The following is a 23591-nucleotide window of genomic DNA, read 5'->3' on the forward strand; positions in this document are numbered from 1 at the left end:
CCAAAAGGATGACAGGTAGAAATAGCCTGTTAGGATACAGACAGAAAGAAACAGAAAGTTACCTAAAATTGCTGAATTCAATAATTTCTGAAGATTACAACTAACCCAGGTGGAAGAGGTTTTGTTCAAGTGTGCATTGGGCTTCATTGTAACAGTGCAGACGGTCACAGAAAGAAATCTAAGTGAGAGTGGGATAGTGAACTCAAGTGCAACAAGATGGCGCCTGCCTGCGGCGACTTTTGCGAAGCTCCGGAAAAGAAAAGGCTTAACTACAATTTCCAACAATTTACCTGGATCAGAAAAACGGCAGAAATTGGTGCCGTTTCGGAGAAGCTGCTGGAGCACCTCAAGGCTCTCGCAATTTTGCGATCTCCCGCAGCTGCGGGAACCCCGGACTTTAAATTTTCCCACGCTGGCTGTGGAACTCCCGACCCGATTGAGGATCCCAGGTACGGTACCTTGAATCCCCAGGATGACCCCCAGAGCCGACGGGCTGGATCTTCCAGGAACAACGGAGCTGGAGCTGCCGACTTTGAGGGAACCCCTGTTCGTTACAGAGCTGGAGCTGCTGTCTGTGAAGGAATCCCCGTTCCAGCACAGGTCCGCAAAAACAGCAGGTACAGCAAGTACAGCACCTGGAAACAAAGGGGAAGCCTCCATTGTGTCCGGAAACGTGGCCGACGGGCAGGACTTCAGGTCAGAATGAAGCGCAGGGGACTTCGGCCCCCTCTCCCTACTATCCTACTAGCTAATGTACAGTCCCTTGAAAACAAAGTGGAAGACTTAAGGGCAAGACTGCTTTATCAAAGGGAGCTGAGGGAATGCTCTGTGTTCTGTTTCACAGAGACATGGCTCACCCCCAGCTCCCCAGACTCAGCGGTCCAGCCTGAAGGGTTCTCCATCCACCGTATGGACCGTACCCTGGCATCTGGGAAAGGGAGAGGAGGGGGCGTCTGCCTCATGGTCAACTCTGCGTGGTGTTCAGACGTGGCAGTCCTGTCCAACTCCTGCTCTCCACACCTCGAACATCTGACGGTGAAGTGCCGGCCCTTCTACCTCCCAAGAGAATTCACCTCCGTTATCCTGACCGTGGTCTACATCCCACCCCAGGCAGACGTCCGTCTGGCACTGGAGGAGCTGCAAGCCGTGGTCAACAGACACCATACGTCTTACCCCGAGGCATTTACCACCATTGCTGGGGACTTCAATAAGGCGAACCTCAAGAAATCACTCCCCAACTTCCACCAACATGTCTCCTGCTGCACCAGAGGACCTAACACCCTCGACCACTGCTACACCACCATCAAGAATGCCTATCGTTCTATCCCTCGCCCTCACTTCGGCAAGTCCGACCATACCGCGGTGCTGTTTCTTCCTGCCTACAAGCAGCAATTAAAGAGCGCACCCCCAGAAGTGAGGACAGCACAGAGCTGGTCGGGGGGGGGGCAGAAGAACAACTACAGGTCTGTTTGGAGTCTGTAGACTGGGCAATGTTCAAGGACTCGGCAACGGACTTGAACGAATATGCCAGTCGTTACAGACTTCATAAAGAAATGTGTGGAGGACTGCATCCCTACAAAAACCTTCCGAGTGTTTCCCAATCAGAAACCTTGGATGAACTTTGAGATCCGCACTCTTCTAAAGTCCAGACACAGGGCATTCACCTCCAACGATACAGTGGCCTACATGAAGACCAGATACGGACTTGGTAAGGCCATCAAAAAGGCCAAAAGGGACTTCTGCTCCAAGCTGGAGGTTGAGACAGATGTTCGGCAGCTGTGGCAGGGCCTGAATGCAATCACCTCCTACAAGGCGAAACCAGGAGGCAGCTCGAATGTCGGTGAAACATCACTCCCTGACGAGCTCAATGCGTTTTACGCACGCTTTGACAGGGAGAATACTGATGTGCCTTCCCGATTCTCCATTCGCTGTGATGGCATTTCAGTCTCAGTCAGAGGCCGATATCAGGAAATCCTTCAGAGGGGTGAACCCACGAAAAGCACCTGGTCCTGATGGTATACCCGGTCGTGTTCTAAAAACCTGTGCGGACCAACTGGCGGGAGTTTATACGAACATTTTCAACCTCTCACTTCTGAGGTCTGAGGTCCCGACCTGCTTCAAAAGGGCATCAATTATACCGGTGCCCAAGAAGAGTAAGGTGACGTGCCTCAATGACTATCGACCAGTGGCACTAACGCCGGTGGTGATGAAGTGCTTTGAGAGGTTGATTATGGAGCAAATCAACTCCTACCTCGACAAAAACCTGGACCCACTGCAGTTCGCATACCGCCACAACAGATCAACGGTGGATGCGATCTCGCTGGCCCTCCACTCCGCACTGGACCACTTGGACAACAAAAACTCATATGTCAGGCTGTTATTCATTGATTACAGCTCGGCATTTAACACAATCATCCCCTCCAAACTGGTTACCAAACTCGCAGAACTGGGTCTCTGCGCATCCCTCTGCAACTGGATCCTCGACTTCCTCGTCCACAGACCACAGTCTGTTCGTATTGGTGGAAATGTGTCAGCCTCGATAACAATCAGCACGGGAGCATCTCAAGGCTGCGTGCTCAGCCCCCTGCTGTACTCACTCTATACCCATGACTGCGTAGCGAACCACAGTGCGAACTCCATCATCAAGTTCGCTGATGACACCACCATCGTGGGGCGTATCACTGATGGGGATGAGTCAGAATATAGAAGAGAGATCGAGCAACTGTCCATATGGTGCCAGCGCAATAACCTGGCCCTCAACACCAGCAAAACCAAGGAACTGATTGTGGACTTTGGAAGGAGTAGGAGGGGGACCCACAGCCCCATTTATATCAACGGGTCGATGGTTGAAAGGGTCATGAGCTTCAAATTCCTGGGCGTGCACATCTCTGAAGATCTTTCCTGGTCCGAGAACACTAATGCAATCATCAAAAAAGCACATCAGCGCCTCTACTTCCTGAGAAGATTACGGAGAGTCGGATTGTCAAGGAAGACTCTCTCTAACTTCTACAGGAGCACAGTCGAGAGCATGCTGACCGGTTGCATCGTGGCTTGGTTCGGCAATTTGAGCGCCCTGAAGAGGAAAAGACTACAAAAAGTAGTAAACACTGCCCAGTCCATCATCGGCTCTGACCTTCCTTCCATCGAGGGGATTTATCGCAGTCGCTGCTTCAAAAAGGCTGGCAGTATCATCAAAGACCCACACCACCCTGGCCACACACTCATCTCCCTGCTACCTTCAGGTAGAAGGTACAGGAGCCTGAAGACTGCAACAACCAGGTTCAGGAATAGCTACTTCCCCTCAGCCATCAGGCTATTAAACCTGGCTCGGACAAAACTCTGATTATTAACAACCACTTTCTGTTATTTGCACTTTATTTGCACTTTATTTATTCATGTGTGTATATATTTATATCATGGTATATGGACACATTTATCTGTACTGTAGTAAATGCCTTACTATTTTTCTGTGTGCTTAAGCAAAGCAAGAATTTCATTGTCCTATACAGGGACACATGACAATAAACTCACTTGAACACTTGAACTTGATCACAATGTGACAATGTACTCCGGAATATCTCCAGAAATGCAGTTACAATTGGATACAATATGGATCTTCTTTTGGATTTTTTTGGCAGCTTTCTTCTTCAGCAGTCCTTGATATTGAGAATGACATGCTTGCATTCCAGTTCCTTCATTCTGAGGCCAACGTGGGAATGAAAATTCTTCACAGATGGGGCAAGGTGCAGCTGACAGGCTATGCCTGTGGGCAGTTTGCAAAGTGTTCATTTCCACCAATTATTCAGAGCTTCTGTGAACTCAGGTATTCCATTCCATTTTGAATGCACCTTCTCTACATTGAACAGTCATGGGTCACAAATTCCCAAGTCAGTAGGTATGTTACATTTTATCAAAGAATTGTAACGGCACCTAGTGGTTAGGCCACTCTTGCTATGCGAATCCTCTGCAGTCACGGGGTATAGGGGTGTGCCCTAGTATATAAGAACCGACCTTCCCTCTCTCGCTCTCTTCCTCTCTCGCTCTTACTCTCTCTTCATGAGAGTGTCCTGCCACCTCAGCAGCTCAACTCGAGCCCATGAGGCAACAACCTCTCAGCAACAACAATGACTATTAAACGTGCATGTATATCTAATCTACAATGCCTGAATAAAGAATCCATTTATTCACGATGTTTGTGCCTCTACATTGGTGACCCGCGACGATCCAAATTGGTGGTGACCTGATGTCTGCAGCCGACAGACCAGCCCAGCTCTACGGTAATTAACTCTATGTATGCAGCCATCAACTTTGCACGGCAACCAGATGCCGCCTTGGGCCCTGCCGCCGCGGTCGGGCCGCTTGATTCCCACCTATGCCTGGTCTAGCCGATTACAGGCCGCCAGGGTCGCCCGCCCGCATCCCCGGCCCACTGCAGCAGACAGCAGTGCAGCAGCCTCGGCCCTTGCTTTCTCTCCCGCAGGACCTGCCCACCAGGGCTGATAGGCCGCGGCTGCCGTCGCTTCCCCGCCAGCCGCCGCTCCCCCACCAGATGCTGCAGGGGCTGCAAGTGTAGCAGCCCCTCGCCCCCAGCATCACCGACGCCCGCCTGACGGCCCCGGGAGCGGGGAGAGAGTGGGCCCACCCATTACCCCGCTGGCCGCAGCTCAAGGCCTAGCCACTCGATAGGGCGGGCCTACCTGGGGCGGCTGCCCAAAGACATCCTTCTGCTACTCGCGCAGCGTGGATTTCGCTGCGGCGACTACAAAAATGGCCACCACGGCCGGCCTGACCGCATAATAGTCGTTGCTGACCTCTCAGCAATGACTATTATGTTAAAGTGCTAAACGTGCATGTATATCTAATCTACAATGCCTGAATAAAGAATCCATTTATTCACGACGTTTGTGCCTCTACATTGGTGACCCGCGACAATCCAAATTGGTGTTGACCTGATGTGGGCAGCCGACAGACCAGCCCAGCTCTACGGTAATTAACTCTATGTATGCAGCCATCAACTTTGCATGGCAACCAGATGCCGCCTTGGGCCCTGCCGCCGCTCGGGCTGCTTGATTCCCGCCCATGCCTGGTCTAGCCGATTGCAGGCCGCCAGGGTCGCCCGCCCGCGTCCCCGGCCCACCGCAGCAGACAGCAGCGCAGCAGGCTCGGCCCTTGCTTTCTCTCCCGCAGGACCTGCCCGGAGTTGCCCACCGGGGCTGATAGGTCGTGGCTGCCATCGTTTCCCCACCAGCCGCCGCTCCCCCACCAGCTGCTGCAGGGGCTGCAAGTGTAGCAGCCCCTCGCCCCCAGCGTCACCGACGCCCACCTGACGGCCCCAGGAGTCACGGGTTATAGGGGTGTGCCCTAGTATATAAGAACCGACCTTCCCTCTCTCGCCCTCTTCCTCTCTCACTCTTCCTCTCTCTTCATGAGAGTGTCCTGGCACCTCAGCAGGAGCTCAACTCGAGCCCATGAGGCAACAACCTCTCAGCAACAACAATGACTATTATGTTAGAGTGCTAAACGTGCATGTATATCTAGTCTACAATGCCTGAATAAAGAATCCATTTATTCACGACGTTTGTGCTTCTACAGAATCTTTAAATCCTTAAATCTTTTCCACTGCCCCAAAGAGTGTTGACTTTGTGAGTCTGGTATTAGGCATACGCAAGATTTGACCTACCCAATGTAGCCACCTAAATGTAATTCAGACCTCAGTGCTGGGGATGTTAGCCTGGCTGCATATGTTGTTGCTGGTTATCCTATTTAACTTTGGAGAACTTTGCAATGGCAGCTTCAGTTGTATCTTTCCAGTACACCGAGATAACCTGTAAGTTGTTCAGGACTCAGAAGCAAACAAGAAGGCAGGGATCACAACTGACCATGAATTATGCCAGATCTGAGGGATTGATCTTCTAACTTTCTTTTCAATCAACCAAACACCAAGCTGACACATTTAAAGCAATAAACAAAAAACTGCTGGAGGAACTTAGCTGGTCAAGTAGCATCTTTGGAGGGAATGAACAGAAGATGTTTCGGGCCAACAAGCTTCTTCAGACTGTTGGTCATCACAACTGAAATTATGGTGACCTTGGTTCTAAAGTGCAGGTGATGCAAGTTAAACAGTTTAACATTAGTTTGACTGATCAGCTCCACTCAATGGTAACATGCGGCATAGTAGAGGCAAATACACAGCCTTGTTTGACACTGATCTTCACTGACATTGGTTTTGTTGTACACCTTTTGTTTAGAAATAAGTATTGCATGCTGTCATGGAACAAAACATGATGGAGATATATTTATTCATGCAGCTGATTCTGAAGAGCACTCCACTGTCTGCACGTTTATAGTCAAAGGCTTTAGTGAGATTATCAAAGGTCACAGATCATTGTTGGTGCTATTCTCTGCCATTCTCTTGGAGTTGTTGCTTAGTAAAGGGCATGATTCCTGTGTTCCAGATGGATAGAATCCACACTACCAGTAGTTTTTGAAGCTCTTTGGTTACTGAGAGAAGTGAAAGATCCATCCAATGCCTTGTACCTGTGGTAGAGAACAGGGGGACCCCCCCTTCAATAGTTACCAGTCAAACTTGTTACCTTTCCTGAGATGGTTAATTAAAGTACTTTTGAAATCCTCTGGTATAGTCTCCTCTTTCCAAACATAGATAAGATCATGGATTAATCACTTAAAATCTTTACTGCCGTAAGCCTCCAACAGGTTTCTCCGCTACTCAGCACCTTTAAAGATGTACCTACGTAAAGTCTGAAGGAAGGTCCCAACCCAAAAGGTCACCTACCCCTGTTCTCTAGAGACGCTGCCTGACATGCTGAGGTACTCCAGCACTTTGTGTCTTTTTTTGCTACGTAAATCAAGTTACTCTGCTTCTTAATGACGTATTACATTCATATTGTTTTTTCCCCAACGCAGTATATGCCGTTTATCTTAAAATGTTTAATCACGATGCCAGTTTTCTAATTTTGAAAGCTCATTAATGGATTCAACCTACACATATCATTTTGAACAGGCAGTGTATTTAGTGCTCAGTTTCTGAACTATGCCTTTACATAAAAAGTTCAAGAAGGAACTGCAGATGCTGGAAAATCAAAGGTAGACAAAATTGCTGGAGAAACTAAGTACCCGCTGAGTTTCTCAAACAATTTTGTCTACCTTTACATAAAAAAAACTAGAACACACAAATTAGAATTACTGCTCAAAATGTAGCTACCGGTTAGGCTGCATCATGTGACACCATGATGACACTAGGTGTTGTTTTTTGCATTAGTTTTCACATGTTTTTCAATTACTTTTCTGCAGTTCCCAGGTTCCTCGCTTGCCACAGAACTGGCTGCAGTTCCCTGGTTGGCTCGCCTGGCCTGGGACTTGGCTGTAGCCCCCAGGTCGCCTGCGTGCCCCAGAACTAGCTGCAGTTCCCAAATCAGCTCACGTCCCCGGGACTGGCTACAATTCCCTGTTCGCGAAAACGAATTGAATGGGCTGGATGATTTTGGGTTACAGGCTGGATCCGGCCCGTGGGCCATAGGTTGCCGACCCCTGAAGTAAGCTTTTATTTATCGCTGTTGAAAAGAGCTAAGCATTTTGATTTTGGCCAAATTTGTGCCCCCATTTGTAGATCAGTGTCACTCATGTTATGAGTCATACTTTGTAGCTACCAGTTTACCAGAAAACCTCCCTGCCCTTACTCTCTCACTCTTCAGTAGCAAATTTGCAGATGACACAAACATTAGCAAATGTGCAGATGACACAAACATTAGCAAATTTGCATATGACACAAACATTAGCAAATTTGCAGATGACACAAAGCTGGGTGGCAGTGTGAACTGTGAGGAGGATGCTATGAGAATGCAGGGTGACTTGGACAGGTTGGGGGAGTGGGCAGATGCATGGCAGATGAAGTTTAATGCGGATAAATGTGAGGTTATCCACTTTGGTAGCAAAAACAGGAAGGCAGATTACTATCTAAATGGCGTCAAGTTGGGAAAAGGGGAAGTACAACGGGATCTGGGGGTCCTTGTACATCAGTCTATGAAAGTAAGCATGCAGGTACAGCAGGCAGTGAAGAAAGCGAATGGTATGATGGCCTTTATAACAAGAGGAATCAAATATAGGAGCAAAGAGGTCCTTTTGCAGTTGTACAGAGCCCTAGTGAGGCCACACCTGGTGTATCGTGTACAGTTTTGGTCCCCCAATTTGAGGAAGGACATTCTTGCTATTGAGGGAGGTTTACAAAGTTAATTCCCGGGATGGCGGGACTGTCATATGCTGAGAGAATGGAGCAGCTGGGCCTGTACACTCTGGAGTTTAGAAGGATGAGAGGAGATCTCATTGAAACATATAAGATTGTTAAGGGCTTGGACACGCTAGAGGCAGGAAACATGTTCCCGATGTTGGGGGAGTCCAGAATCAGGGGCCACAGTTTAAGAATAAGGAGTAAGCCATTTAGAACGGAGACGAGGGAAACACTTTTTCTCACAGAGAGTGGTGAGTCTGTGGAATTTTCTGCCTTATGGGAGCATTGTAAAGTTATTTTTGATATAAACTTATCACAAAACATTAGACTAATGGTGTTGAGCTTCTGCTGTTGGAATAACTTAAGTCACACACCGTGATTAAGATCCAAATACTTTATTAACGTTACAGCATAGGTAACAGCATAGGTGGAGGCAGGTTCTCTGGATGCTTTCAAGAGAGAGCTAGATAGGGCTCTTAAAAATAGTGGAGTCAGGGGATATGGGGAGAAGGCAGGAACGGGGTACTGATTGGTGATGATCAGCCATGATCACATTGAATGGCGGTGCAGGCTCTTAGGGCCGAATGCACCTATTGTCTATTGTCTATTGTCTACTTTAGAGTAACGTGCTAAGATGAAGTAACCTATGCTGTAACGTTAATAAAGTCTTTGGATCATAATCACGGTGTGTGACTTAAGTTATTCCAACAGCAGAAGCTCAACACCATTAGTCTAATGTTTTGTGATAAGTTTATATCAAAAATAACTTTACAATGCTTCCATTGGTTGAAAGAAGCACATTTCAAGGCAGAAATATTAAATGACCATACTCCTACGACTGCGACTACAGCAGGACAGAGCAGACAGACATGTTAATAGATACAATAGATACAATAAGATACAATACCATTTTAGTTATCCCAGAGGGAAATTGGTCTGCCACCAGTCAAAAGATACAAAAGATACAAGACATTGAAGTGTCGTGCAGTATAACAATAACGAACTAATAATACAATAATGAAATAATGAATAATAATGAAATTTAAGTGACCAGTTATCGCACAGCACATATGTAATAGTGCACAACATGAAATTAAATTATCGAGTTAAAAAAGTCCAGGATGAAGGATGTGCAAAGAAGGGGGGTCAGTCTACTACACAAGAGAAGGGGGAGGAGTTGTACAGTTTGATAGCTACAGGAAAAAAAGGATCTCCTGTGGCGTTCTGTGCTGCATCTTGGTGGAACCAGTCTGTTGCTGAAGGTGCTCATCATAATAGCAAGCATCTCAAAATAGAATTAGAATTAGAAAGTGAATTCCAGATTCCCATCTTCACCCCTTTCCGCCTTCCGCAGAGGTTGTTCCCTCCGCTACTCCCTGGTTAATTTATCCCTGCCCACCCAAACCACCTCCTCCCCAGGTCCCAACCCCTGCAACCGCAGGAGATGCAACACCTTTCCCTATACCTCCTCCCTCGACTCTGTCCAGAGATCCCGACAGTCCTTTCAGATCAGGCAGAGGTTCACTTGCACCTCCTGCAACCTGATTTACTATATCCGTTGTTCAAGATGTGGACTCTTATACATCGGAGAGACCAAGTATAGACTGGGCGATCATATCGCTGAACACCTTCGCTCAGTCCGCCTGGACCTACCTGATCTCCCAGTTGCTAAACACTTTAATTATCCTTCCCATTCCCACAGACCTTTCTGTCCTAGGCCTCCTCCATTGTCAGAGTGAGGCTAAATGCAAATTGGAAGAACAGCATCTCATATTTTGCTTGGGCAGCTTACAACCCAGTGGTACGAATATTGATTTCTCTAACTTCAAGTAACCCCTGCATTCCCTCTCTCTCTATATCTCCCCACCCAAGTAGCACCAGCTTCTCATTCTCACGCAACAAACAGCTAACTATGGCCTGTTCCCTTTATCATTGTTACTTTTTTGCATATCTTTCATTCTTTGTTCTATATCTCTCTACATCATCATCTATATCTCTCATTTCCCTTTCCCGTGATTTTCAGTCTGAAGAAGGGTCTCGACCCTAAAACGTCACCCACTTCTTCTCTCCAGAGATGCAGCCAGTCCACCTGAGTTACTCCATCGTTTTGTATCTATCTCCAGATTTCAATGGTCCTTTGTGAAAATGTTTACCAATTTACATCAAAATGGGTGCTTAAGTTAAACATTACGTTTTCCCTAATTGAGGATGAGTATCTATTTCCTAATCAGAATGTTATATGGCCTGGGAGGAATCTGCAGGTGAGGGGATTCAATGCAACTGCTTCCCTTGCCCTTTTTGCTGGTTAAGGTTGCAGCTTTGGAGGTGCTTGGCAAGTAACTGTAGTCTATTTTATGTGATATACATTGTGTGCTGGAGATCAAATAAATACATCAAGCAGGCAGCTCTGTTCTGGGGTCAAGCTTCTAGAATGTTACAGACATTAACTCATCAAGCAAGAAGAGAGTATTCCATCATGCTCTTCACTTGTGCCTTGTAGAAGATGGGACATTTTTGGTGTATTAGCCAAATGAGGATTTTCCTCAGGATACCCATTCTATGGCCTACTCTTCCAGCCATTGTATTTATGTGGTTGGCCCAGTTGAGTTTCTGGTCAATGGTGACTTTGGTATATAGATTATGGGAGTTCAGCAATGATATTCAAGAGTAGGTGGTCAAACTCTAGCTTGTTGGAGATTGTCATTGCCTAGCACTTTTATGGCATGTTTATTCTTCACCATTTATCAGCCTGTGCCTTAATGTTGCCATGGCCTTGTTGCATGCAGGCAGGGGTCGTTTCATTTATTGAGGATCTGCAAGCAGAATTAAATATGATGCGATCATCAGTGCACACTAATGATCACATAATTCACTGATCTTATGACGAAAGGAAAGCTTAAGATAGGTTAGCCTGGGATACCGCCCTAATAAAATCCAGTAATTCGATAGCACTATTGATCATTGGATCCATCACCTTGCTGATGATTGACAGCGGACTGATTGGGTAGTAATTTGTTGGACTGCATTTGTATTGAAGTTTTAAAAAATCATTGTCAACACTGTTGAGTAAATGCAGGTCTCTAACATTATAGTTGGGATATCATCTGGGCACATAGGATTTGCTGTTTTTGAACTTACATGGAGTGAATCAAATTGACTGGAGTGTATCAGTGGGAATTTCAGTAGGAAGCCACTTTACTTTAGACATTAGAGATACAGCGTGGAAACAGGCCCTTCAACCCACTGCGTCTGTGCTGACCAGCGATCACCCTGTACACTAGCAGTATCCTACAAACTAGTGGACAATATACAGAAGCCAATTAACCTGCAAACCTGTAGGTCTTTGGAGTGTGGGAGGATACCGGAGCACCCGGAGATAACCTTCGCGCTTACGGGGAGAATATACGAACTCCGTATCGACAGCACCCAGAGTCAGGATCGAACCCGGGTCTCTGGCGCTGTTAGGCAGCAACTCTACCACTGCGCCGCTATGCCACCCCAAAGTCATCTCTGACAAAACATGGCTGTGATTATTTCAATCTTCTTTAATCTTCAACCTAGCTATGAAGTTGAAGACCATATATTTTTTTGCACATTATTTGAATTAGTTGCATATTATAAATTGAATAATAAATATAAAATATGGAAAGTAAAATAATTTTTTACCACTTTCTCAAAAAAATTGTCTTTCTTCATACGTTCACCAATGAAAAGAGGGCTATGATGTCTATGTAAAGGTAGGTTAGATAATTTGATCAGGTGTGAGGAACTAGAAAATATTTTGTTCTTATATTTAGCAAACTGCTACATAGAAAATACCTGGGTATAATATACTTCCAACACTCATTCTGTACTGACATTACAGAATATCTCAACAACTCAATCAATCAGACCTGTGATAAACTTCAGACTACTATGATGAGAAATTCATTATCTAGAAAGCACAAATATAGAAGTCAGCAGAACCATAAAAATATACCACATTTGGTCTATTGATTTAGCTGATAAACAGTGCATAATTAGTTGAAATAAATAGTCTTTAAAGTACAATGATAAAATTGTTCAAGTTACATTTTGGTTCACTTAGACACTGGTCAGAATGCCCGTAATGTTCTTTGTATTCCTAAAGATCAGCAACAAGGTGAAATGCACTGAAACGGCAATATATCTTTCGATTTAGTCATGGTGACTGCACAAGTGAGACTAAAGGTGAGAATGTATGTGTGTACCACAGATGTTATAACTTATTTAGAATAGAATACAACTTTGAAAATAATAGTGTCCATGTCAAAAAGGACGTGAAACTGCAGAATTAATAAAAAGCTGCATCCTGTTCACCAGACTGAGAGATAATTTGAACAATTGATTTTCTACAAACATTGATGTTATTTGATGCACTGTTAACTGCAACATCGATTCATACCTATTAAGTACAGTTTTCTCTCTTTGTTATTTCTGGTACATTCTCCAAAACCTCACTTAGTGCCACAAGTCCATCGGGTCTAAAGATTTTTGCGAAAGTCAGGGCCTCACTTCCCAGTTCTAACCTATCATCTTAAATGCTCCAATCATTGGCTTCACTGGGTAAAATAATGGTCATCAATACTCAGACCATTAATCCCAGCATCTAACACATTTAATTAACTAGCTCAGCCAAGTTCTCTACTGAAGACTACAATATTCCAAATAAACTAAGATATGCTCCAGATAATTATGGTTGGAATTATAAAATTGAATTTTGATACGTTCACTGATTCTACATGTCTTTTGCACCGTATTAGTCTTCCATTAGACCAGTTCACTGTTTCTGCTCTTTGCATTTACAGTTATGTTCCATCTCATCGTCAATTCTATCTCATGTACCTAAAGATAAACCTGTTTAACCTCTTTTCTCACTGCAGTTTAAATCAATTTTACAGAGATAACATGGCTTCTGAACAGCAATATTTCAGTTGTGTGTATTTATCTTCAATCCTCTCGATATCATTTGTATTTCCACCACCTCTCCTGAATTTTATGATGTATGAATTTTGTCAGTGCCATCCCAAGCATTCAATCCCCACAATTTATATTTTCTATTGTACTGACAAAATTGTGTCCATTCCTATACTTTTAAGTTCAAGGTGCATAACGCAAGAAACCCAGCACTTGCAAGTTCCTTGTAAAATCTTGACACCATTCCTTCATCGTCGCCAAATCAAATCTATGGAATTCTTCATCCAACAGCACAGGAATAACTGCCTATAACAGACTGCAACGGGTTCAAGGAAATGTTTCACCATCATTTTACAGATGAGCATTGAATGCTGATCATCAAATCAACATCTCACGACAAAAGCAAAAACAAAAATCTTCAAAAATGTAGCTTAGATTTTTTCAGACATGATAATCATCTTAACTTCTTAGTTAACTTTGTTCCGAACTTGGCTGAGCTAGTTAACCATATTTTTTTCACCTACAAATTAAATATCAACAATGTTTTTTTGCCATCAATTGTATTGAATCTGATTGTTAAAGGGTGTATAAACTGAGCCAACTATGTAATGCCTTTCAAATGATGCTTGGAAAAATAGAAGGTACATTTAAAATATTTTTTATTGCTCTTATTTTTGGCACGGGGTGTGAATCGTCCACCAGGTGTGTAAAGCATTGATGTAAACTAAGCTCCAAACACCAAACCTCTACTCACCTAACAGGATTGCTGGTCAAAGAAATTCTTAGTGATTCTAGGCAGTTAAGAAGTTTATCATCTGTAATTCCTGAACGTAATTCATGAACATATTCTTGGGATGACAGAGTACTTTCATGCTTGCTGTTCTTCAGTCCACCCTGTAGAAACAATATGGCAACAGTTACACAACGTGTATAGAAAATGGCTACAAAGAAAACAGTATGTAATAATTTACTACAGAACCCAATTATGCAGGATTTTAAAATGGTGTGAAGAGGTCAGGGCCGGATTTAGATGAAGAGAGCCCCTAAGCTGTTCCACTGGTGAGGCCCCTCCCAATCCCCCACCCCCACGACTAGTGGAAGATGGTCCACCAAATTGACACCGATTTGCAGCCGAGCGTGGCCAATGAGATAAGGGGCTGGAAAGCTGCGCTTTTTATTTATTTATTTATTGCCAGTGCTAGTGTCGAGTTATTGGCTTAAAACACTATTATTCCGAAATGGAGGGCAAGGATAATTATTGAAGGGTTGTTTAGAGACTACAGTGCTTTGTGACAGCATATGTAAGAAAGGCCTGTGACAGTGTCAAAAATATTATAAACCTTGCAGGGCTCTCACTTATTTTTTTTTCTCTGTTGTCAGTCGGCCAACCTTGGCAGCTTTTTAAATTGCCAAATGACAGTTTAGGTGGTCATTTAAGACGGCTTGCATGACGTGTGCGATAATGTCCTCGGACGAAGTGCGTAGTTACCAGTCGGAATTATACTCAATGAAGCATTCACATATTATTTCTGCTTCAAATAAAGTCACAAACTAAACATATTCACCAATCAAGACATGATGTATACCACAATGACATGCAGCAAAATTATAATACAGTATCTCAACTCGTTTTACACATTGCCATTAATGCAATTTCTATTATTTCTTTCCTCTTCCAAACAAAAATGTGGTTGGATTATTCAGCGTATGATCAACCTCGGTGAGACCAAGCACAGGCTTGGCGATCGCTTCGCACAACACCTCCACTCAGTTCGCAATAACCAACCTGATCTCCCGGTGGCTCAGCATTTCAACTCCCCCTCCAATTCCGAATCCGACCATTCTGCCCTGGGCCTCCTCCATGACCGGAGTGAGGCCCACCGCATATTGGAGGAGCAGCACCTCATATTTGCTTGGGTAGTTTACACCCCAGCGGTATGAACATTGGCTTCTCTAATTTGATAGTCCTTGGTTTCTCCCTCTTCCCCTCCCGTTCCCAGCTCTCCCACAACCCACTGTCTCCGCCTCTTTCTTTCTTTTTCGTGTGTGTGTGTGTGTGTGTGTGTGTGTGTCCCCCCCCCCGACATCAATCTGAAGAAGGGTCTCGACCCGAAACGTCGTCTATTCCTTCGCTCTATAGATGCTGCCTTACCCGCTGATTTTCTCCAACTTTTTTGTCTACCAATGGGATCCCACCACTGGCCACATCTCCCCATCTCCTCCCCTGTTGGCTTTCCGCAGAGACCACTCCCTCCGAAACTCCCTGGTCAATTCGTCCCTTCCCACCCAAACTACCCCCTCTCCTGGCACTTGCCCTTGCAAGCGCAGGAAATTCTACACTTGTTGCTTTACCTCCCCCCTTGACTCCATTCAAGGACCCAAGCAGCCTTTCCAGGTGCGGCAGAGGTTCACCTGCACCTCCTCCAACCTCATCTATTGTATCCACTGCTCTAGGTGTCAGCTGCTCTACATCAGTGAGACCAAGCATAGGCTTGCGATCGCTTCGCCCAACACCTCCGCTCGGTCTGCAGTAACAAACCTGATCGCCCGGTGGCTTAGCACTTCAACTCTCCCTCACATTCCGAATCCGACCTTTCTGTCCTGGGCCTATTCCATGGCCAGAGTGAGGCCCACCGTAAATTGGAGGAGCAGCACCTCATATTTCACCCCAGCGGTATGAACATTGACTTCTTCAATTTCAGGTAATCCCTGTTTTCTCCTCCCCTTCCCAGCTCTCCCTCAGCCCACTGTCTCCGCCTCTTCCTTTCTTCTTCCCGTCCCCCCCCCCCATCCTCACATCAGTCTGAAGAAGGGTCTCGACCCGAAACGTCGCCTATTTTCTTCGCTCCATAGTTGCTGCCTCACCCGCTGAGTTTCTCCAGCATTTTTGTCTGCCCATTCACACAAGTTCTGTTATCCCACTTTCCTCACCCATTCCCTACACATTAGGGGCAATTTTACAGAGACAAGTTAACCTACAAAGCCAATGCGTCTTTGGGATGTGGGAGGAAACCCACACGCTAGCAGGGAGAATGTGCAAAATCAACACAGATAGTGCCCGAGGACAGGATCGAACACAGATCTCTGGTGTGTGAGGCAGCAAGTCTACCAGCGGTGCCACTATATTTTGTTTTCCAACACACAAAAAATTATACGTTGATAACTTTGGTTACTAAACAAATGAAAATATCCGTTTTCAGTTTTAAATCTCCAAGTGACGCTTTGTCCCCCTTTACAGCTATTGTATGTTATAATTAAGTTCAAGACTATGGGGCAGTATATTGGCCATAAAGTTGCTGCCTAAAAGTGCCAAAGACCCGGAATTGATCCTGAATATGGGTGCTGTCTGTATGGTTTGCTCCTTTTCCGATGATCGCATGGGTTTTCTCCGGATGCTCTTATTTCCTTCCATATTCCAAAGGTGTGCAGGAACATATTTCAAACCCAACCCAAAACATAATATCTTCCTTTTGTCCAGAGAATCTGTCTGACCTGTTGAGTTACTCCAGCTTTTTGTGTCTTTCTTCAGTTTAATCCAGCATCTGCAGTTCCTTCCTACACACACGATACTGTACGATAGAACTTTATTAATCCCAGGAGGGAATTGTGTGTGTGTGTGTGGGTATATATATTATATATATACACACACATATATATATATGTAGTCATATATTCATATATAAATATACACCGTTTTGTTTTCTCGTTTATAACATTGTTTACAGAGTACTATGTTTACATATTCTGTTGTGCTGCTGCAAGTAAGGATGTCATTGTTCTAACTGGGACGTGAGAGAATAAAACACTCTTGACTCTTGACTTACTCCGCTAATGTGTGGGATAGAACTAGTGTACGGGTGATCGGTGGTCAGCGTGGATACGGTGGGCCGAAGGGCCTGTTTCCACGCTGTATCTTTAAATTAAACTAAAAACACTAAAACCAGAGGGAGTCTAAAGAACGGTCTCTAACTGAAACAACACCCAATTTCTTCTATCCAGAGTTGCTGGCTGCTCCATGGAGTTCCCCCACACAATTAAAGCATGGAAGAGTCTTCACCCTACCATAGTTACCCAACCAGACGCAACTAAATTTAAGGTACCTCTTTTTTCCCCAAGAACCCTTTTTGGCTTAAGTCCAAGTCAAGAGTCAAGAGAGTTTTATTGTCATGTGTCGCAGATAAAACACTGAAATTCTTGCTTGCTGCAGCACAACAGAATATTTAAACATAATACAGAACAGGAGATAAAAGTTCAGTGTGTTTATATACCATATATATACACAATAAATAAACAGATAAAATGCAATAGGCTGTTATTGTTCAGTCCTCCACCACCTTGTTTAAATTTCATTTAGAATATTTATGGAGGAGCAGGAAACCAGAAGCAAGAGTTACACCAGAGAGTTACTCCAGATCCAGGGTCAGGGAGTGATTCTGCGTTGGTTTTCAGCGGTCGCGGCGAGGTGGCGACCGGACAGCAATGGCGGCCAAATCTCCCACAATTCAAAGGGAGGGAGAAAGTGCCCAGCGCCGACCAGTTGCCGTGGCAGTGCGCATGCGCAGGGCAGCCAATGATGTGCTGGCCGTGGTTGTGCGCATGTGCAGTGGAGGGGATGTGCTGGCTGTAGCAGTGCGCATGTGCAAGGCGGCCTGCCGTGCCGGCGGTTGAGGAGCAAGCGGAGAGCGGAGACCCTGACAAGTATACGGATGGCGGGCGGAGACGGAGAGTGACAGACAGAGAGAGAGAGATAGAGAGGGGGGCCCGCCCAGAGTTGAACGGCAGGTGTCCTGCCTTGGCTGGAGGCCCCCTAGATTTCGAGGCCCTAGGCTTCAGCCTATGAAGCCTAGTGGTGAATCCGGCTCTGCGAGGCCCCCCTAGATCTCGAGGCCCTAAGCTTAAGCTTGTCAAGCTTATACGTAAATCCGGCTCTGAAAGAGGTCCTAAACTCCAATGGAATAAACAGGAAATAGTAGATCAAAATAGGAAATCCTGGAAATGCTCAGCAGATCAGTATTAACTGAAAGAAAAAACAGACTTAAATTCTCAGAAATTGATAAAATGTCAATGGCCTGAAATGTTAACTTTCTTTTTTTTCTCCTCAAATTCTACCACTATTTTTGTTTACATTTCAGATATTCAGCATCTGTAGTTTTTTTTTCATTTTGAGGAATAACTGTGATGGGGAATTTTATTCCAATACAAAGCTATGGGTATTTACAGCAGACGGATCAATGGGTAGTACCCACTGTTCATAGCTATCTGCATCAGAACTAAGTCTGTGCCCAAGCTTTACAGTGGATGGTAGGTGCTGGGGGCAGAAACTATGACCTGAAAAGTTGACATGACCTAAGCTGGGCTAAAGACCTATGGGAACAGAAAACTACCCTTTGTTCTTGCTGCTCATCACCATCTCATATGACCCTCAAAACAGCAAGCAATCACCATGTAGAGCAGAATGATTGGCCAAATGGATGGGTGGAGGGGAAAGGGAGTGCTCCTGGTTCTTGCTCCAAGGTCTGATGACAGAAGTGGGTCTGTTCCTGGAAGATCTCTGCTCTGCACATATAAATTACACAATGCTGCATTGGATATGCAGCTTCTCCTGTTTCAGCCATAGCAGGACGGACTGGCAGGCACCACGCGTAGGTTGAACACCTCATTTTACTTCTGCGTTACTTCTGACACTCTCAGCATGCATCCTCACATTGGGGATGCAACATGTGATTTCCACTATCACTATGCAATTGTTCCTCATGAACTTCTACTTTGGAGTACTTTGATTGCTGATAAATGTAATAACCCCCTTTATTGTTCACTGCACTGAAAATAATTATGTTCTTCCAAAAAGTGTTACTGAACTGAATGTAAATATGTTATTTTATTTGTGATTGTCATGATATAGTCATCATGCAAATTCATAACAGCACCGCCAGAGTATAACAATAAAATTATATAACAGTTTAAACAATAGATGTATTGTCATGTAGATTTTTATTTCATATAAATATGAAAAATGAAAATGTTTAAAGCTAAAATTGAAAATATGAACTTAAAGCCCTAACTCCATACACTTTACCATTTCTATTATTAGGGCCACTTGTAAAGATGCCACAATGTGTTTGTCGGTACATAATTATAATTGGAATCAGTACCTCCAAAATGAAGACCAAGAAATGTGCAGATGCTGGAATTATGAACAAAACAAAAAGTGCTGGAGGAACTCACTAGTCAGTCAGCATCTGTCAAGTGAATGGACAGATGATATTTTAGGTCAGGACCTTTCTTCAGTCTCCTCAGATGTAATTGGAAGTGACTGGAAAAGGTGGGGGTTCAAGATAAAATCGATGAATTTGGGGACGGGTTTGGTAGGGCAGGAGCAGATAGAAACAATGGTTCTGCCACAGCAGTCCTGTTTGAGGATTTTGGGAAGGAGATAGAAATGGGCATCATGGGGTTGGGGAACTATAAGCCTGGAGGCTGTGGAGGAAGATTCCTGGAGGCTAATAGATAAGTGACGGTTTGGGAGATGGTGGCTTGGTGTTCGTCTGTGAGGCTATGGTCAAGGGATAGATAGAAGGATGTGTCTGAGAGCTGGCACCTAGCCTAAGCCTGAAGAAGTGACCAACCTGAAATGTTGTCTGTCTAAACCCTCCTCAGATGCTGCCAGACCCACTGAGCTCCTCCAACACATTGTTTTGCTTAAAAATGAATGCCATTTGCCTTTATTGCAAGTCAAGTAATTATAAAACCATAAAATGTTTTTGGATAGAATGAATCCATTCGGCCCATCACGTCTGTGTCAACACTTCTACAACAGCACCTACCTAGTACCATTCATTAGTTCGTTCTCCATTGCCTTACAATATTTTCTTCATCCTATATTTATCCAAATCCCTCTTTAAAGGCTCAGTAGGAATCTTCCTCCATCACAGCTGCAAGTAATGTATTCCAGATTCCAACCACAGGCTGCTTAGGTTTTTCCACATGTCACTATTTCTTCTCTTCCCCTTTACTTTCCACATGTGACTTCCAGCCCTCGACCTCTCCACTAATGGAAACAACCTTCCACAATCCAGTGGTCAGAACCATCATCATGTGATATGTTCCATCAAATATAACATTAAATCTCCATTCAATCTTCTCTTTAAAGAGAACAGTCACAGCCTTTCCAACTATCCTGGTAACCGGCATCAGAAACCATCTATCTATCTAAATTACTAAAAGTCTGTTCTTGGCCGGTTTTGGCCATCTGTGCTGCGATTTCCGAGAGAACGCCGCCACCTACGGCCGTCATTTTTGGCCACCTCGCTCAGAGCCCCCCTCCGCCGTATGTGTGCCGAGGATTTTTCCCGTCGATGAAAAATGACAGAGATATTAATGATTTTACAATATTTCCCCATTCTCTCTGCTGCCCCCGCTGGCGGCAAGGAGGAGGGACTATAAAACCAGGAAGTGGTGTGCCCCAATCAGTCTCTTCAAGATGGAGGAAGGCAGAGGGTCACGTTTCTCTGAGCTGTGAATAACACTGAACACATGTCTACTCAAATGTAAGTGCCCTTAGTGGTTCTAAAACGCTTGCAGAATGTGTCTATTGGTTATAAAATGTTTGCAAAAAGTGTCACTTTTGGTTCTACAATGCTTGCAGAATGTGTCTCTTTTGGCTCTAAAATGTTTTTAGGTTCTCCCCCCCCCCCCCTCTCCTCTCCCCCCCTCTCCTTCTTCCCCCCTCTCCTTCTTCCCCCCATTCTCCCCCCCACCCCCTCTCCTCTCCCTCTCCTCTCCCACCCCCTCTCCTCTCCCCTCCCTCTCCTCTCCCACCCCTCTCCTCTCCCCCACTCTCCTCTCCCCCCCCCCCTCTCTTCTCCTCCCCCTCTCTCTCCTCCCCCTCTCCTCTCCCCCCTCTCTCTCTCCCCTCTTTTCCTCCCCCTCCCCCCCATCCCCTCCCCCACCATTCCTCCCCTAAATCCCCTCCCCTCCACACACCCCTACCCCCTTCCCTCCACCGTCACTCCCCCTCCCTGCTCCCCACCTCTCCCCATCCCCTCTCAGCACACGCTCTCTCTCCCCCTCTTTCCCCTCTCTCCCCCCTCTCCTCTAAAACGCTTGCAGAATGTGTCTATTGGTTCAAAAATGTTTGCAAAAAATGTTTATTGGTTCTAAAATGTTTGCAAAAAGTGTCTCTTGGTTCTACAATGTTAGCAGAATGTGTCTTTTTTGGTTCTAAAATGTTTTTTAGGTTCTCCCCCCCCGCTCCTCTTCCCCCCCCCCCCTCTCCCTCTCCCTCTCCCCCCCTCTCCTCTCTCTCCCCCCCCCTCTCCTCTCCCCTCCTCTCCCCTCTCCTCTCTCTCCCCCCTCTCCCCTCCCCCCTCTCCCCTCCCCCCCTTTCCTCTCCTCTCCCCCCCTCTCCTCTCCCCCCCTCTCCTCTTCCCCTCTCCTCTCCTCTCCCCGCCTCTCTCCCCTCTTTTTCTCCCCCCCTCCCCTACTCCCCTCCATCCCCTCCCCCACGATTCCTCCCCTAAACCCCCTCCCCACACACCCCTACCCCCTTCCCTCCAGCCTCCCTCCCCCTCCCTGCTCCCCACCTCTCCCCCTCCACTCTCAGCACAACCTCTCTCTCCCCCTCTCTCCCCCCTCTTTCCCCCTCTCTCCCCCCTTTCCCCCTCTCTCCCCTCTCTTTCCCCCCTCTCTCTCCCCCCTCGCTCTCTCCACCCTCTCTCTCTTCCCCCTCTCTCTCTTCCCCCCTCTTTCCCCCCTCTTTCCCCCCTCTTTCCCCCCTCTTTCCCCCTCCCTCCCCCCTCCCTCCCCCCTCTCTCCTCCCCCTCTCCTCCCCCTCCCCCCTCTCCCCTCCTACCCTTCATCCCCTCTCCCACCCTCCCTCCCTCCCCTAAACCCCCTCCCCTCCACACCCCCTACCCCCTTCCTCCCCCTCCCTGCTCCCCACCTCCCCCCTCACCCACCTCAGCACCCCCTCTCTCTCCCCCTCACTCTCACCCTCTCTCTCTCCTCCCCTCCTCCCCCACCTTTCCCCTCACCCACCCTCCCTCTTCTCCTCTCCACCCCCCTCTCCCTCTTGCCCCTCTCTCTCTCTCTCTCTGTCTCTGCCCCTTCTCTCTCTGCCCTCACTCTCTACCCCCGCCCCCCCTACCCCCCCCCCCCTCTCTAGGTGTGACTGCAAGTCGGGGGCTATGATAGGGTGTTTATGGGGTAAAAGGAGCAAATTAATAATATTAATATAATATCAAGGGGGGTAATTAGCGTGAGTGCGGGGGGGGGGGGGGGGGAATGTTAGTGTGTGTGACGCTGCATGCCGCCTCCCCCCCCCCACAACCGCACGTTGGGGGAACAGACCCAACGGGTCTACACTTGGTCTAGTATTCTCATAAAACTTCAGACCATCTCCAATGTCTCCATATTCCTCTGACAATGAAGAAACCGGAAATGAACACATTACTCCAAATGAGACCAAACTAATGTTATATAAGGATCGGCGTAGCTACCTGATTTTGATTCTCTATATCTCCATTAATAAAGCCCAGATTATATAGGCCTTATTAACCGCTTTCTCAACCTGTCTTCTCTCCCTTTCAATGGCAAAAGCAGAACAATGGAAGAACTCGGTGGATCAATCAGATGGAGGCAAGGCAAAAGATGCAAGTTGATATATTGTATTGAGATCCTGCATCAGGAATTTTTGTGTCCTACCATTATCAATCATTTGTGAACTGATACCTCAAGTTCCTTTTACAACAATAAACATAATTTCATTTTGCCTCTTTATTTATGCTACACTTGTCGCTTTACCTCCCCCCTTGACTCCATTCAAGGACCCAAGCAGTCTTTCCAGGTGCGGCAGAGGTTCACCTGCACCTCCTCCAACCTCATCTGCATCGATGAGACCAAGCGTAGGATTGGCGATCGCTTCGCCCAACACATACGTTCGGTTCGCAATAACCAACCTGATCTCCCGGTGGCTCAGCACTTCAACTCCCCCTCCCATTCCGAATCCAAATTTTCTGTCCTGGGCCTCCTCCATGGCCAGAGTGAGGCCCACTGTAAATTGGTGGAGCAGCACCTCATATTTCGCTTGGGCAGTTTACACCCCAGCGGTATGAACATTAACCTCCAATTTCAGGTAATCCCTGCTTTCTCCTCCGCTTCCCAGGTCTCCCTCAGCCCACTGTCTCCGCCTCTTCCTTTCTTCTTCCCGCCCCCCCTCACACCCTCACATCAGTCTGAAGAAGGGTCTCGACCCGAAACGTCGCCTATTTCCTTCGCTCCATAGATGCTGCCTCACCCGCTGAGTTTCTCCAGCATTTTTGTCTACCCATTCACACATGTTCTGTTATCCCACTTTCCTTACCTACTCCCTGCACATTAGGGGCAATTTTCCAGAGACAAGTTAAGCTACAAA

At 46.2% G+C, this 23591-nt stretch overlaps 1 protein-coding gene across 4 annotated transcripts in view; it reads right to left on the reverse strand.

The window, feature by feature from the left end:
* Window positions 1-23591, reverse strand: part of diaph2 (diaphanous related formin 2) — a 624067-nt gene that overhangs the window by 448068 nt on the left and 152408 nt on the right. For all 4 annotated transcript variants that reach the window (XM_033030391.1, XM_033030390.1, XM_033030392.1 and 1 more), the window contains one exon: window positions 13935-14074. In XM_033030391.1, the coding sequence (XP_032886282.1) occupies window positions 13935-14074 (140 nt within the window). The remainder of the gene's footprint in view (window positions 1-13934; window positions 14075-23591) is intronic.

Source organism: Amblyraja radiata, chromosome 12 (genome assembly GCF_010909765.2).
Source record: "Amblyraja radiata isolate CabotCenter1 chromosome 12, sAmbRad1.1.pri, whole genome shotgun sequence".
Lineage (NCBI taxonomy): Eukaryota > Metazoa > Chordata > Chondrichthyes > Rajiformes > Rajidae > Amblyraja > Amblyraja radiata.